General features: G+C 44.3%; 1 protein-coding gene across 1 annotated transcript in view; it reads right to left on the reverse strand.

Annotated features, from left to right (window-relative positions):
• The window catches only part of dcc (DCC netrin 1 receptor), a 284,296-nt gene that overhangs the window by 143,517 nt on the left and 122,191 nt on the right, over positions 1 to 18,588 (reverse strand). The window contains exons 4-5 of the mRNA XM_067439804.1: positions 9,496 to 9,646; positions 5,672 to 5,808 (exon numbers count right to left, since the gene is read on the reverse strand). Of these exons, the coding sequence (XP_067295905.1) occupies positions 5,672 to 5,808; positions 9,496 to 9,646 (288 nt within the window). The remainder of the gene's footprint in view (positions 1 to 5,671; positions 5,809 to 9,495; positions 9,647 to 18,588) is intronic.

Below are 18,588 nucleotides of genomic sequence, written 5' to 3' on the forward strand. Positions count from 1 at the left end.
TTGCACGTTACGCCCTAAACACACCCATGACTCATTAAGAGGTGAGGGACGACCCTTTTAGACCATGAGCCGTTTCCGTCGTTAAACTAGCAGAGGTGGATTCAGAAACGAAGCCCTCAGATCGTTAAAATCCCCCCTGGTGTGACTCGATGACTGTCTCTGTTTGGGATGTGGAGTGTGCTCCGGTTAAACGTCTTGACACTCTCAGAGCCGATCCTGAACTGGCTGATGACACTTGTATTTTACACTGACTGCGTTTCCTTCCTTTCTCCCAGTCAACGATGAGTGAACTAATTGGCAGCAAAAACACACCAGCCAACCCGATGGAGCCTCATTATCCGATGCTGGATGACCCTCACACACACACAAACACACACACACACACACACACACTTGGGTTCAGGCCAGACCTCCTTTAAATGGACTCCACTGACCTGCCAGTCAAACCAGTTGAGGCCAAACTAATGAGCCACTCGGGTTCACTCACGACAGCCGTAGATTTACAGTAGAAGTCTCAGCACAGCCTCCAGCGATGGACAAAAGAGTGTGTGTGTGTGTGTGTGTGTGTGTGTGTGTGTGTGTGTGTGTGTGTGTGTGTGTGTGTGTTCAACTCTTCATGTGCCGGAGAGATTACTAAACCCCAGAGAAGACGTCAGAAATCATATTCATATCAGAGGCCCAAACTAAGCAAAATATACAATGTGGTAGAGATGCTGATATAGAAGATTAAATTCTGATGCTTATAATGAACATCAATGAGATTCGACTCTCGCTTAACGTTATCCCTGGAGAGCGGCCGAAAAAACACTCCAATACAAAAATATACCCACCTAATATTTGAATCTAATGTGGATACTGCAGTGTTGAAGAACCAATTAAAAGTGGCAGAAAGTTTCCACAAAGCTTATGTTTAATTAAAGGCGACGCAGGTGTCATGTACAATAATTACCATACATTGCCGTTTCATACAAGACATCTGTTCAAGAGCATCTCTCACCCCCCCACACACACACACACACACACACACACACACACACACACACACACGCACACACACACACACACACACACACGCACAAGTCGTGTTTCCATGTTTAATGGGGACTTTCCATAGGCGTAATGGATTTCATACTGTACAAACTGTACATCCTATCCCCCTACACTGGCCCTGCCCCTAAACCTACCCATCACACACACACACACACGCACACACACACACACACACACACACACACACACACACACACACACACACACACACACACACACACACACACGCTGGATTCCTCCCTTTTTAAAGGCACTAGCTAGACTAAAGAGACGGCCCGTGCACTATGGAAAATCAAGACATTTACTGGAGAAATGATTGAAGATATCAAGACTTGCTAAATGAAAACAGCATCAAAAATGATTTATCAGTAAAGCAGCTCTAGAGAAGACAAGTGTCATTATTCTAAAGAAACACGAATTAAACGCCACCAAAGGCAACATCAACACACCTCATTAAACCATCAGGTTAATAATCATAATAATAATTAAAGCTGCCACTGAGTGTCAAATATCCGGCAGTCTTTCTATAACTGGATAAATGGCCAGTCGTAAATGTTATACATTTTGAAAAAACATTGCAGTTTAAATCAAAATTATGAAATATTACATTCTTTGTAAATATTTGGAAAAAATGTTCTTGACCAGGAGTGGATGGGATTTTAATAGGGAAAAGATGTATGCATTACGGATAAATTCACTGAAGTATATCCTCCTGTCAGCTGATCAGTCCGGTAGTGTCAGATTATCAATGTAGAAACCAAAAAAGTTGGGCCACTGTACAAATTGCGGATAAAAACAGAATGCAGTGATGCGTACGTTTAAAAATGTCAATATTTTAGTCAGAATACACCATAGACATCAAATGTTTAAACTGAGAAAATGTATAATTTTAAGGGGGAAATAAGCTGATTTAAAATTTCGTGGCATCAACACATCTCAGTAAAGTTGTGCCGTGGCCGTGTTTCCCGCTGTGTGTCATCCCCTCTTCTGTTTATATCAGTCTGCAAACGTCTGGGGACTGAGGAGACGAGCTGCTCAAGTTTAGGAATAGGAATGTTGTCCCATTCTTGTCTAATACAGGCTTCTAGCTGCTCAACTGTCTCAGGTCTTCTTTATCGCATCTTCCTCTTTATGATGCGCCAAATGTTTTCTAATGGTGAAAGATCTGGACTGCAGGCTGGCCATTTCAGTGCCGGATCCTTCTTCTGCTCAGCCATGATGCTGTAATTGATGCAGTGTGTGCTCTGGCATTGTCATGTTGGAGAAGGCAAGGTCTTCCCTGAAAGAGACGCCGTCTGGATGGAGCAGATGTTGTTCTAGAACTTGGATAGACCTTTCAGCATTGAAGGCGATATCTCTTTTTATACCCAATCATGTTCCCATTGACCTAATAAGCTGCAGATTGGTCCTCCAGCTGTTCCTTATGTGAACATTTAACTTCTCCGGCCTCTTATTGCTCCCTGTCCCAACTTTTTCGGAACGTGTAGCTCTCATGAAATCCAAAATGAGCCGATATTTGGCATGACATTTCAAAATGTCTCACTTCCAACATTTGATATGTTATCTATATTCTATTGGGAATAAAATATAAGTTTATGAGATTTGTAAATTATTGCATTCCTTTTTTTATTCACAATTTGATCAATGTCCCAACTTTTTTGGAATGGGGTTTGTAACACTTTTATAAAAATGTTGCCAACATTTACATTTCAGATAAAAACTGGTGAGTTACTTCGCATCTTTCTTCTTGAGGAAAATAGTAAACAATCTAAAGCATCAGGATTTATGTCAGTCAGTCTCTCTCTCTCTCTCTCTCTCTCTCTCTCTCTCTCTCTCTCTCTCTCTCTCTCTCTCTCTCTCTCTCTCTCTCTCTCTCTCTCTCTCTCTCTCTCTCTCTCTCTCTCTCTCTCTATCCACAGGCGCAACAAACATTGACGCCTCTCAGCGCTGATCTATGAACGGCCAATTAGAGCTAACTGTTGAATAGAGCTCGTGTTTACCAGCATCTAATGAGAAAACAGAATCTGAACCATCCGCTTTATCAATCGAACCAAACATCTACAAAAACATGCAAAGCTGTGAAGTCTGACATAATAACCACTGAATATAAACAGAGGTTTACACGGATGGGAAAATAAAAACAAGAACAAAAAGCTGATTTCAAAGAGCTAACGATCAAATGGAGAATCTCACAAAGCAACATGAAACTCTTGGACACGAGAATCAGATCAAAAAACAAGGATTTCTTCACAAAAGAGTCAAAGTTTCTTCAGAATCACTTTAATCCCACACAAACTCAAACGCACTCCTTCAAAACAACACATGAATATTAATCCAGCAGGACGTCCGCGCGGGCCTACAGCTCTTCTGGATCTCGCTCACACTGCTCTGAGAACAGATGTCTGCGGCTGCTTATGAACAGGTTACTGATGCGGTTTTGCAGTATGGATGAATGTAGCTTCACCGCACGTCTAGTTGACTATCTGACAGGATAAAAGATACCGTTTTAATCACAAGAAGCTCAAATGCTGATGACTTTTTAAGTCTGGGATAAAATGTGTCTTCTGCCCAAAGCAGATTGGCTCATCTAACTAGAGGAGGCCGTGGCTTCAATTATATCCACACCTCTGGCAATGAAAGAGAATGGATTTCCAGACGGATCTGAGCGATCATTGGCGCCTGTAATGCGAGTCTGGGACGCGCCCGTCCTCCGAAACCATCATCCAGAGACATCGGCAAACTCGCAGATCTTACAGCGTGAATCCGAAGGGCATTCATGCAAAATGCTTCACTTAAAAAGCCTCTTTAAACAACCACAGAGCGTCCGTCTACAAGAGCTCCGGTGCTTAAAGCAGAAATGAAAAACACTACAACTACACAAAATGCTCTTCTTACTCAGTATTTTTGTCTCGTTTCTAGTCCAAACCTCTAAACATTCTTACATTAAGAAACATTTACTAGACAAGCAAAAGTAATTGTCTTGTTTTGGGGAAAATAACTCAAAATGAAGAGAGTTTTTGCTTAAAATAAGATAAATAATCTGCCAATGGGGTGAGAAAAATAATCTTAATTCAAACAGGAAACAAGATTATTTTTCTCACCCCATTGGCAGATTATTGATCTTATTTTAAGCAAAAACTCTTTTAAGTTTGAGTTATTTTGCCCCCAAAACAAGACAATAATTTTGACTTGTCTAGTAAATGTTTCTTGTTTTAAAGGGTATCTTCAGCGATTAGCATATGGCTTTGTATCAGTAGAAACCCTGGAGTATATTCAAATGATTGTGGTTTTCCCTACTCATATTCCCCTGAGACAAGAGATTTATACATTTTATTTCTGGAAAAATTCCTCCCATGACGCAAATTAACGATATTTGCTTTATCTTAGGAAGGTTTGGCCAAAGGCTAAAGACTACAGCCAGCAGAGGGAGCCATTTCCACATGTTTTACACCCGCTCATGAGGATGGAGATCACACTCACAGCTCAGCTCAGCTCAGGCACTCATTTAAACGGATGCTAAGCAATGGAAGTCTTTTAACTTCTCAAATTAATTTCTATGAAAGTTAAGCTTCCAAAGGCATGAACTGAAACGCTCCAGACTGAGCTTGCGTTGTGAATGTATGCCGCGAGTGTAGTCGCGATTACCTCAGCTCTCATCACGAGAGCTCATCAGCTCATTTATAACGTTAAATGTAATCTGACTCCTAATCTGAGTTAGTGCTGTGAGACTCACGAGGCGACTCGATCGTTATATTGAACACACACGTCTTCTCTAACTCAGTCACAGTTATCCAGTAGCGGTGGCTTTGGGAATGGCCTCACTGGGCAGCAAAGCATTCTGGGAGTTGTAGTCTTTCATCCCCATGAGACAAAAATACTGTCTTTTCTCAGTCTAGAAGGCACCAAATTCAAAAATAATTTCCCATATCTACTACATTAATGACCCAGTTTAAATACAGATTCATCTTCCCAGCGCTGAAGTAGCCCTTTAAGACTCTTTAGATATTTAGACTAGAAACAAGACAAAATACTAAGTAAGAAAAGCCTTTTTGCTGTGTGTATATTGATGAAGGCCACTGTAGGTAGACTTCCTTCCAGCCGTCTCGGGTCACTGATGTAAAACTCAATGCATGAACATGATAAACTCTAATCGAACACTGAACAAGCACAACAACACTGCATTGTTTCTCGCCACTGAAAGCTTCAGACACTATTTGGTAACACTTTATTATAAGGTTGAGTTATTAACTATTAACTAGTGTCTTATGATCATCATATTCCTATGATATTGTCTGTTTATGAGCACTTCTAAAGCTCATATTAATGCCTTATTCTGCATGAGCTTATTCTACATCCCTTAATCCGACCCAATACCTAAACTTAAACGCTACAAAAACTACCGCACTAACTATTAATAAGCAGTACATTAGGAGTTTATGAGGCAGAAGACGGAGTTAATAGTGAATATGTGCTCCCCGTACTGAAGTGTTACCGTTTGGCTGGTTGTATAAAGACCTGGACTAATCCAAACGATAACCATTCAGGAATAATTCAGCTCAACACCGAGACGTGCAATCATCCGGCGGTTCTGATGAAATGACGTGACGAGGAGTGAACTCACCGAGCACCGAGAGCTCGCAGGACGCCGAGATATTCTGGTGTTTGTTCTGAGCGACGCAGGTGTAGCTTCCCGAATCGTCGTCCGTCACGCTGCTAATCAGGAGGTTGCTTCCGCTCAGCAGAGAGTATTTCTTCGATCTGAGAGAGAATCAGGAAACAGCATTCACTTTAGGAGATATGAAGCTCCCTGACACACCTGAGAGTCCTTCCTCTGACGCTAACGTTCGGCTAGAGAGAATCTACAGAAACACTCATTTTGCCCTCAAGCCAAAATGGGGTTAATATAAAGATCAGCTGCCAAACGTTACATTGTGTCATTCTTCAAATGTTATGGGAACGTTACATTGTGTCATTCTTCAAATGTTAAGGGAACGTTACATTGTGTCATTCTTCAAACGTTATGGGAATGTTACATTGTGTCATTCTTCAAACGTTATGGGAATGTTACATTGTGTCATTCTTCAAACGTTATGGGAACGTTACATTGTGTCCTTCTTCAAACGTTATGAGAACGTTACATTGTGTCATTCTTCAAACGTTATGGGAACGTTACATTGTATCATTCTTCAAACGTTATGAGAACGTTACATTGTGTCATTCTTCAAACGTTATGAGAACGTTACATTGTGTCATTCTTCAAACGTTATGAGAACGTTACATTGTATCATTCTTCAGACGTTATGGGAACGTTACATTGTGTCATTCTTCAAACGTTATGAGAACGTTACATTGTGTCATTCTTCAAACGTTATGGGAACGTTACATTGTGTCATTCTTCAAACGTTATGGGAACGTTACATTGTGTCATTCTTCAAACGTTATGGGAACGTTACATTGTGTCATTCTTCAAACGTTATGGGAACGTTACATTGTGTCATTCTTCAAACGTTATGAGAACGTTACATTGTGTCATTCTTCAAACGTTATGAGAACGTTACATTGTGTCATTCTTCAAACGTTATGAGAACGTTACATTGTATCATTCTTCAAACGTTATGGGAACGTTACATTGTGTCATTCTTCAAACGTTATGAGAACGTTACATTGTGTCATTCTTCAAACGTTATGGGAACGTTACATTGTGTCATTCTTCAAACGTTATGAGAACGTTACATTGTGTCATTCTTCAAACGTTATGAGAACGTTACATTGTATCATTCTTCAAACGTTATGGGAACGTTACATTGTGTCATTCTTCAAACGTTATGAGAACGTTACATTGTGTCATTCTTCAAACGTTATGAGAACGTTACATTGTGTCATTCTTCAAACGTTATGGGAACGTTACATTGTGTCATTCTTCAAACGTTATGAGAACGTTACATTGTGTCCTTCTTCAAACATTATGGGAACGTTACATTGTGTCATTCTTCAAACGTTATGAGAACGTTACATTGTATCATTCTTCAAACGTTATGAGAACGTTACATTGTGTCATTCTTCAAACGTTATGGGAACGTTACATTGTGTCCTTCTTCAAACGTTATGAGAACGTTACATTGTATCATTCTTCAAACGTTATGGGAACGTTACATTGTGTCATTCTTCAAACGTTATGAGAACGTTACATTGTGTCATTCTTCAAACGTTATGGGAACGTTACATTGTGTCATTCTTCAAACGTTATGAGAACGTTACATTGTGTCATTCTTCAAACGTTATGAGAACGTTACATTGTATCATTCTTCAAACGTTATGGGAACGTTACATTGTGTCATTCTTCAAACGTTATGAGAACGTTACATTGTGTCATTCTTCAAACGTTATGAGAACGTTACATTGTGTCATTCTTCAAACGTTATGGGAACGTTACATTGTGTCATTCTTCAAACGTTATGAGAACGTTACATTGTGTCCTTCTTCAAACATTATGGGAACGTTACATTGTGTCATTCTTCAAACGTTATGGGAACGTTACATTGTGTCCTTCTTACAACGTTATGGGAACGTTACATTGTGTCATTCTTCAAACGTTAAGAGAACGTTACATTGTATCATTCTTCAAACGTTAAGGGAACGTTACATTGTGTCATTCTTCAAACGTTAAAAGAACGTTACATTGTGTCATTCTTCAAACGTTCTGGGAACGTTACATTGTGTCCTTCTTCAAACATTATGGGAACGTTACATTGTGTCATTCTTCAAACGTTATGGGAACGTTACATTGTGTCATTCTTCAAACGTTATGGGAACGTTACATTGTGTCATTCTTCAAACGTTATGAGAACGTTACATTGTGTCATTCTTCAAACGTTATGAGAACGTTACATTGTATCATTCTTCAAACGTTATGGAACGTTACATTGTGTCATTCTTCAAACATTATGGGAACGTTACATTGTATCATTCTTCAAACGTTATGGGAACGTTACATTGTATCATTCTTCAAACGTTATGGGAACGTTACATTGTGTCATTCTTCAAACATTATGGGAACGTTACATTGTATCATTCTTCAAACGTTATGGGAACGTTACATTGTGTCATTCTTCAAACGTTATGGGAACGTTACATTGTGTCATTCTTCAAACGTTATGAGAACGTTACATTGTGTCATTCTTCAAACGTTAAGGGAACGTTACATTGTGTCATTCTTCAAACGTTATGAGAACGTTACATTGTGTCATTCTTCAAACGTTAAGGGAACGTTACATTGTGTCATTCTTCAAACGTTATGGGAACGTTACATTGTATCATTCTTCAAACGTTATGGGAACGTTACATTGTATCATTCTTCAAACGTTATGGGAACGTTACATTGTGTCATTCTTCAAACGTTATGGGAACGTTACATTGTGTCATTCTTCAAACGTTATGGGAACGTTACATTGTGTCATTCTTCAAACGTTATGAGAACGTTACATTGTGTCATTCTTCAAATGTTATGGGAACGTTACATTGTATCATTCTTCAAACGTTATGGGAACGTTACATTGTGTCATTCTTCAAACGTTATGGGAACGTTACATTGTATCATTCTTCAAACGTTAAGGGAACGTTACATTGTGTCATTCTTCAAACGTTATGGGAACGTTACATTGTGTCATTTTTCAAACGTTATGGGAAACGTTAAATTGTGTCATTCTTCAGACGTTATGGGAACGTTACATTGTGTCATTCTTCAAACGTTATGAGAACGTTACATTGTGTCATTCTTCAAACGTTAAGGGAACGTTACATTGTGTCATTCTTCAAACGTTATGGGAACGTTACATTGTATCATTCTTCAAACGTTAAGGGAACGTTACATTGTGTCATTCTTCAAATGTTATGGGAACGTTACATTGTGTCATTCTTCAAACGTTATGGGAACGTTACATTGTGTCATTCTTCAGACGTTATGGGAACGTTACATTGTGTCATTCTTCAAACGTTATGAGAACGTTACATTTAAATGTTCTCTGAACATTGTAAAAACAAGTCGCAACATTTAAATTTTTTTACACAAACATCCACCTAAAATGTTTAATAGATGTATAAATATGTTTATGCTAAGATTTTGACAATATTATTCTATTTTTCAAAGAATCCTCAAAAAATAAAATGGATCAGTTTCCACAGAAATATGAGCTGATAATAATCATAACTGTGTGTTGATCATCAGATATGAGAGTGATTAGTGAAGGATCATGTGACTCTGAAGAGTAATGATGATGATGATCACAGGAATAAATCACACTTTACTATATATTCACATAGAGAACAGATGATCTACTGGAGGAATATTTCACTGAGGTACTGGAGTTATGATCAGATAAACGAGTGAATAGAGTTTATTTTAGCAGCTAGTGTTGTAGAACAAAGGCTGGTGCTGTGTGTGCTCACCGGCTCTGGATGAGCTCGCTTCCTCTCAGCCAATAGAAGGACGGATTGGGAAAGCCGGAGGCGGAGCATTCCAGAACCGCATCTGAGCCCTGTAGAGCCGTAACCTTCTGAGGTCTCTGGAGGAACGACAGCTCTCTCTGCACTCCAGGCTCTGCTCGGGAAACACACACACATTACATTACATTACATTACATTACATTACATAACACACACACACACACACACACACACACACACACACACACACACACACACACACACACACACACACACACACACACACACACACACACACACACACACACACACACACACACACACACACACACACACACACACACAGCTGGAGTCGTTTTGATGCAGCGGCTGCAGTTGTTTCTCATCTCCTCGCTGCATGACCTCTGAACGCTGAGGATAAAGCTGCCGAAATCATGCACAGTTCACAACCTGCTCGAGTTTAACTCCCGAATGCCTTCTCTAGAGACGCTCCAAACGGCCGAAGCCAAACATCATCCGTTCGGCAGACGGAAAACCACCAGATCATGACCACAGAGGACTCGTTTAACACTTTAGAAGAGATTCACACACACACCTGACTACACATCAGGTAAAGCGGAGAGCGAATCACACACACACACACCTGACTACACATCAGGTAAAGCGGAGAGCGATTCACACACACACACCTGACTACACATGAGGTAAAGCGGAGAGCGATTCACACACACCTGACTACACATCAGGTAAAGCGGAGAGCGATTCACACACACACACCTGACTACACATCAGGTAAAGCGGAGAGCGATTCACACACACACACACACACACCTGACTACACATCAGGTAAAGCGGAGAGCGATTCACACACACACCTGACTACACATCAGGTAAAGCAGAGAGCGATTCACACACACACCTGACTACACATCAGGTAAAGCGGAGAGCGATTCACACACACACCTGACTACACATCAGGTAAAGCGGAGAGCGATTCACACACACACACACACCTGACTACACATCAGGTAAAGCAGAGAGCGATTCACACACACACACACCTGACTACACATCAGGTAAAGCAGAGAGCGATTCACACACACACCTGACTACACATCAGGTAAAGCGGAGAGCGATTCACACACACACACACCTGACTACACATCAGGTAAAGCGGAGAGCGATTCACACACACACCTGACTACACATCAGGTAAAGCGGAGAGCGATTCACACACACACAGCTGACTACACATCAGGTAAAGCGGAGAGCGATTCACACACACACACACACCTGACTACACATCAGGTAAAGCGGAGAGCGATTCACACACACACACACCTGACTACACATCAGGTAAAGCGGAGAGCGATTCACACACACACACACACACACCTGACTACACATCAGGTAAAGCGGAGAGCGATTCAAACACACACACCTGACTACACATCAGGTAAAGCGGAGAGCGATTCACACACACACCTGACTACACATCAGGTAAAGCGGAGAGCGATTCACACACACACACCTGACTACACATCAGGTAAAGCGGAGAGCGATTCACACACACACCTGACTACACATCAGGTAAAGCGGAGAGCGATTCACACACACACACCTGACTACACATCAGGTAAAGCGGAGAGCGATTCACACACACACACACCTGACTACACATGAGGTAAAGCGGAGAGCGATTCACACACACACACCTGACTACACATCAGGTAAAGCGGAGAGCGATTCACACACACACCTGACTACACATCAGGTAAAGCGGAGAGCGATTCACACACACACACACACCTGACTACACATCAGGTAAAGCGGAGAGCGATTCACACACACACCTGACTACACATCAGGTAAAGCGGAGAGCGATTCACACACACACCTGACTACACATGAGGTAAAGCGGAGAGCGATTCACACACACACACACCTGACTACACATCAGGTAAAGCGGAGAGCGATTCACACACACACCTGACTACACATCAGGTAAAGCGGAGAGCGATTCACACACACACACACCTGACTACACATCAGGTAAAGCGGAGAGCGATTCACACACACACACACACCTGACTACACATCAGGTAAAGCGGAGAGCGATTCACACACACACACCTGACTACACATCAGGTAAAGCGGAGAGCGATTCACACACACACCTGACTACACATCAGGTAAAGCGGAGAGCGATTCACACACACACCTGACTACACATCAGGTAAAGCGGAGAGCGATTCACACACACACACACACCTGACTACACATCAGGTAAAGCGGAGAGCGATTCACACACACACCTGACTACACATCAGGTAAAGCGGAGAGCGATTCACACACACACCTGACTACACATCAGGTAAAGCGGAGAGCGATTCACACACACACCTGACTACACATCAGGTAAAGCGGAGAGCGATTCACACACACACACACACCTGACTACACATCAGGTAAAGCGGAGAGCGATTCACACACACACCTGACTACACATCAGGTAAAGCGGAGAGCGATTCACACACACACACACCTGACTACACATCAGGTAAAGCGGAGAGCGATTCACACACACACACACCTGACTACACATCAGGTAAAGCGGAGAGCGATTCACACACACACCTGACTACACATCAGGTAAAGAGGAGAGCGATTCACACACACACACACCTGACTACACATCAGGTAAAGCGGAGAGAGATTCACACACACACCTGACTACACATCAGGTAAAGCGGAGAGCGATTCACACACACACACACCTGACTACACATCAGGTAAAGCGGAGAGCGATTCACACACACACACACCTGACTACACATCAGGTAAAGCGGAGAGCGATTCACACACACACACACACCTGACTACACATCAGGTAAAGCGGAGAGCGATTCACACACACACCTGACTACACATCAGGTAAAGCGGAGAGCGATTCACACACACACCTGACTACACATCAGGTAAAGCGGAGAGCGATTCACACACACACCTGACTACACATCAGGTAAAGCGGAGAGCGATTCACACACACACACACCTGACTACACATCAGGTAAAGCGGAGAGCGATTCACACACACACACACCTGACTACACATCAGGTAAAGCGGAGAGCGATTCACACACACACACACACCTGACTACACATCAGGTAAAGCGGAGAGCGATTCACACACACACCTGACTACACATCAGGTAAAGCGGAGAGCGATTCACACACACACACACACCTGACTACACATCAGGTAAAGCGGAGAGCGATTCACACACACACCTGACTACACATCAGGTAAAGAGGAGAGCGATTCACACACACACCTGACTACACATCAGGTAAAGCGGAGAGCGATTCACACACACACACACCTGACTACACATCAGGTAAAGCGGAGAGCGATTCACACACACACACACCTGACTACACATCAGGTAAAGCGGAGAGCGATTCACACACACACACACCTGACTACACATCAGGTAAAGCGGAGAGCGATTCACACACACACCTGACTACACATCAGGTAAAGCGGAGAGCGATTCACACACACACCTGACTACACATCAGGTAAAGCGGAGAGCGATTCACACACACACCTGACTACACATCAGGTAAAGCGGAGAGCGATTCACACACACACACACCTGACTACACATCAGGTAAAGCGGAGAGCGATTCACACACACACACACACCTGACTACACATCAGGTAAAGCGGAGAGCGATTCACACACACACACACACCTGACTACACATCAGGTAAAGCGGAGAGCGATTCACACACACACACCTGACTACACATCAGGTAAAGCGGAGAGCGATTCACACACACACCTGACTACACATCAGGTAAAGCGGAGAGCGATTCACACACACACCTGACTACACATCAGGTAAAGCGGAGAGCGATTCACACACACACACACACCTGACTACACATCAGGTAAAGCGGAGAGCGATTCACACACACACACACCTGACTACACATCAGGTAAAGCGGAGAGCGATTCACACACACACACCTGACTACACATCAGGTAAAGCGGAGAGCGATTCACACACACACACACACCTGACTACACATCAGGTAAAGCGGAGAGCGATTCACACACACACCTGACTACACATCAGGTAAAGCGGAGAGCGATTCACACACACACACACCTGACTACACATCAGGTAAAGCGGAGAGCGATTCACACACACACCTGACTACACATCAGGTAAAGCGGAGAGCGATTCACACACACACACCTGACTACACATCAGGTAAAGCGGAGAGCGATTCACACACACACCTGACTACACATCAGGTAAAGCGGAGAGCGATTCACACACACACACCTGACTACACATCAGGTAAAGCGGAGAGCGATTCACACACACACACCTGACTACACATCAGGTAAAGCGGAGAGCGATTCACACACACACACACCTGACTACACATCAGGTAAAGCGGAGAGCGATTCACAACACACACCTGACTACACATCAGGTAAAGCGGAGAGCGATTCACACACACACAACTGACTACACATCAGGTAAAGCGGAGAGCGATTCACACACACACCTGACTACACATCAGGTAAAGCGGAGAGCGATTCACACACACACCTGACTACACATCAGGTAAAGCGGAGAGCGATTCACACACACACACCTGACTACACATCAGGTAAAGCGGAGAGCGATTCACACACACACACCTGACTACACATCAGGTAAAGCGGAGAGCGATTCACACACACACACCTGACTACACATCAGGTAAAGCGGAGAGCGATTCACACACACACACCTGACTACACATCAGGTAAAGCGGAGAGCGATTCACACACACACCTGACTACACATCAGGTAAAGCGGAGAGCGATTCACACACACACACACCTGACTACACATCAGGTAAAGCGGAGAGCGATTCACACACACACACACCTGACTACACATCAGGTAAAGCGGAGAGCGATTCACACACACACCTGACTACACATCAGGTAAAGCGGAGAGCGATTCACACACACACACACCTGACTACACATCAGGTAAAGCGGAGAGCGATTCACACACACACACCTGACTACACATCAGGTAAAGCGGAGAGTGATTCACACACACACACCTGACTACACATCAGGTAAAGCGGAGAGCGATTCACACACACACACACCTGACTACACATGAGGTAAAGCGGAGAGCGATTCACACACACACACCTGACTACACATCAGGTAAAGCGGAGAGCGATTCACACACACACCTGACTACACATCAGGTAAAGCGGAGAGCGATTCACACACACACCTGACTACACATGAGGTAAAGCGGAGAGCGATTCACACACACACACCTGACTACACATCAGGTAAAACGGAGAGCGATTCACACACACACACACCTGACTACACATGAGGTAAAGCGGAGAGAGATTCACACACACACACCTGACTACACATCAGGTAAAGCGGAGAGCGATTCACACACACACACCTGACTACACATCAGGTAAAGCGGAGAGCGATTCACACACACACACCTGACTACACATCAGGTAAAGCGGAGAGCGATTCACACACACACCTGACTACACATCAGGTAAAGCGGAGAGCGATTCACACACACACACCTGACTACACATCAGGTAAAGCGGAGAGCGATTCACACACACACACCTGACTACACATCAGGTAAAGCGGAGAGCGATTCACACACACACCTGACTACACATCAGGTAAAGCGGAGAGCGATTCACACACACACACACCTGACTACACATCAGGTAAAGCGGAGAGCGATTCACACACACACCTGACTACACATCAGGTAAAGCGGAGAGCGATTCACACACACACCTGACTACACATAAGGTAAAGCGGAGAGCGATTCACACACACACACACCTGACTACACATCAGGTAAAGCGGAGAGCGATTCACACACACACCTGACTACACATCAGGTAAAGCGGAGAGCGATTCACACACACACACACCTGACTACACATCAGGTAAAGCGGAGAGCGATTCACACACACACCTGACTACACATCAGGTAAAGCGGAGAGCGATTCACACACACACACACACCTGACTACACATCAGGTAAAGCGGAGAGCGATTCACACACACACACACCTGACTACACATCAGGTAAAGCGGAGAGCGATTCACACACACACCTGACTACACATCAGGTAAAGCGGAGAGCGATTCACACACACACACACACCTGACTACACATCAGGTAAAGCGGAGAGCGATTCACACACACACCTGACTACACATCAGGTAAAGCGGAGAGCGATTCACACACACACCTGACTACACATCAGGTAAAGCGGAGAGCGATTCACACACACACCTGACTACACATCAGGTAAAGCGGAGAGTGATTCACACACACACACACCTGACTACACATCAGGTAAAGCGGAGAGCGATTCACACACACACCTGACTACACATCAGGTAAAGCGGAGAGAGATTCACACACACACACACCTGACTACACATCAGGTAAAGCGGAGAGCGATTCACACACACACCTGACTACAAATTAGGTAAAGCGGAGAGCGATTCACACACACACACACCTGACTACACATCAGGTAAAGCGGAGAGCGATTCACACACACACACACCTGACTACACATCAGGTAAAGCGGAGAGCGATTCACACACACACACACACCTGACTACACATCAGGTAAAGCGGAGAGCGATTCACACACACACACCTGACTACACATCAGGTAAAGCGGAGAGCGATTCACACACACACCTGACTACACATCAGGTAAAGCGGAGAGCGATTCACACACACACCTGACTACACATCAGGTAAAGCGGAGAGCGATTCACACACACACCTGACTACACATCAGGTAAAGCGGAGAGCGATTCACACACACACCTGACTACACATCAGGTAAAGCGGAGAGCGATTCACACACACACCTGACTACACATCAGGTAAAGCGGAGAGCGATTCACACACACACCTGACTACACATCAGGTAAAGCGGAGAGCGATTCACACACACACCTGACTACACATCAGGTAAAGCGGAGAGCGATTCACACACACACACACCTGACTACACATCAGGTAAAGCGGAGAGCGATTCACACACACACCTGACTACACATCAGGTAAAGCGGAGAGCGATTCACACACACACACACACCTGACTACACATCAGGTAAAGCGGAGAGCGATTCACACACACACACACACCTGACTACACATCAGGTAAAGCGGAGAGCGATTCACACACACACACCTGACTACACATCAGGTAAAGCGGAGAGCGATTCACACACACACCTGACTACACATCAGGTAAAGCGGAGAGCGATTCACACACACACCTGACTACACATCAGGTAAAGCGGAGAGCGATTCACACACACACACACCTGACTACACATCAGGTAAAGCGGAGAGCGATTCACACACACACACACCTGACTACACATCAGGTAAAGCGGAGAGCGATTCACACACACACACCTGACTACACATCAGGTAAAGCGGAGAGCGATTCACACACACACACACCTGACTACACATCAGGTAAAGCGGAGAGCGATTCACACACACACCTGACTACACATCAGGTAAAGCGGAGAGCGATTCACACACACACACACCTGACTACACATCAGGTAAAGCGGAGAGCGATTCACACACACACACCTGACTACACATCAGGTAAAGCGGAGAGCGATTCACACACACACACCTGACTACACATCAGGTAAAGCGGAGAGCGATTCACACACACACACCTGACTACACATCAGGTAAAGCGGAGAGCGATTCACACACACACACCTGACTACACATCAGGTAAAGCGGAGAGCGATTCACACACACACACACCTGACTACACATCAGGTAAAGCGGAGAGCGATTCACACACACACCTGACTACACATCAGGTAAAGCGGAGAGCGATTCACACACACACACCTGACTACACATCAGGTAAAGCGGAGAGCGATTCACACACACACACCTGACTACACATCAGGTAAAGCGGAGAGCGATTCACACACACACCTGACTACACATCAGGTAAAGCGGAGAGCGATTCACACACACACCTGACTACACATCAGGTAAAGCGGAGAGCGATTCACACACACACACCTGACTACACATCAGGTAAAGCGGAGAGCGATTCACACACACACCTGACTACACATCAGGTAAAGCGGAGAGCGATTCACACACACACACCTGACTACACATCAGGTAAAGCGGAGAGCGATTCACACACACACCTGACTACACATCAGGTAAAGCGGAGAGCGATTCACACACACACCTGACTACACATCAGGTAAAGCGGAGAGCGATTCACACACACACCTGACTACACATCAGGTAAAGCGGAGAGCGATTCACACACACACCTGACTACACATCAGGTAAAGCGGAGAGCGATTCACACACACACCTGACTACACATCAGGTAAAGCGGAGAGCGATTCACACACACACACCTGACTACACATCAGGTAAAGCGGAGAGCGATTCACACACACACCTGACTACACATCAGGTAAAGCGGAGAGCGATTCACACACACACCTGACTACACATCAGGTAAAGCGGAGAGCGATTCACACACACACCTGACTACACATCAGGTAAAGCGGAGAGCGATTCACACACACACCTGACTACACATCAGGTAAAGCGGAGAGCGATTCACACACACACACCTGACTACACATCAGGTAAAGCGGAGAGCGATTCACACACACACACCTGACTACACATCAGGTAAAGCGGAGAGCGATTCACACACACACACCTGACTACACATCAGGTAAAGCGGAGAGCGATTCACACACACACACCTGACTACACATCAGGTAAAGCGGAGAGCGATTCACACACACACCTGACTACACATCAGGTAAAGCGGAGAGCGATTCACACACACACACACACCTGACTACACATCAGGTAAAGCGGAGAGCGATTCACACACACACACACACCTGACTACACATCAGGTAAAGCGGAGAGCGATTCACACACACACACCTGACTACACATCAGGTA

The sequence above is a fragment of the Pseudorasbora parva genome, chromosome 3 (genome assembly GCF_024679245.1).
Source record: "Pseudorasbora parva isolate DD20220531a chromosome 3, ASM2467924v1, whole genome shotgun sequence".
Lineage (NCBI taxonomy): Eukaryota > Metazoa > Chordata > Actinopteri > Cypriniformes > Gobionidae > Pseudorasbora > Pseudorasbora parva.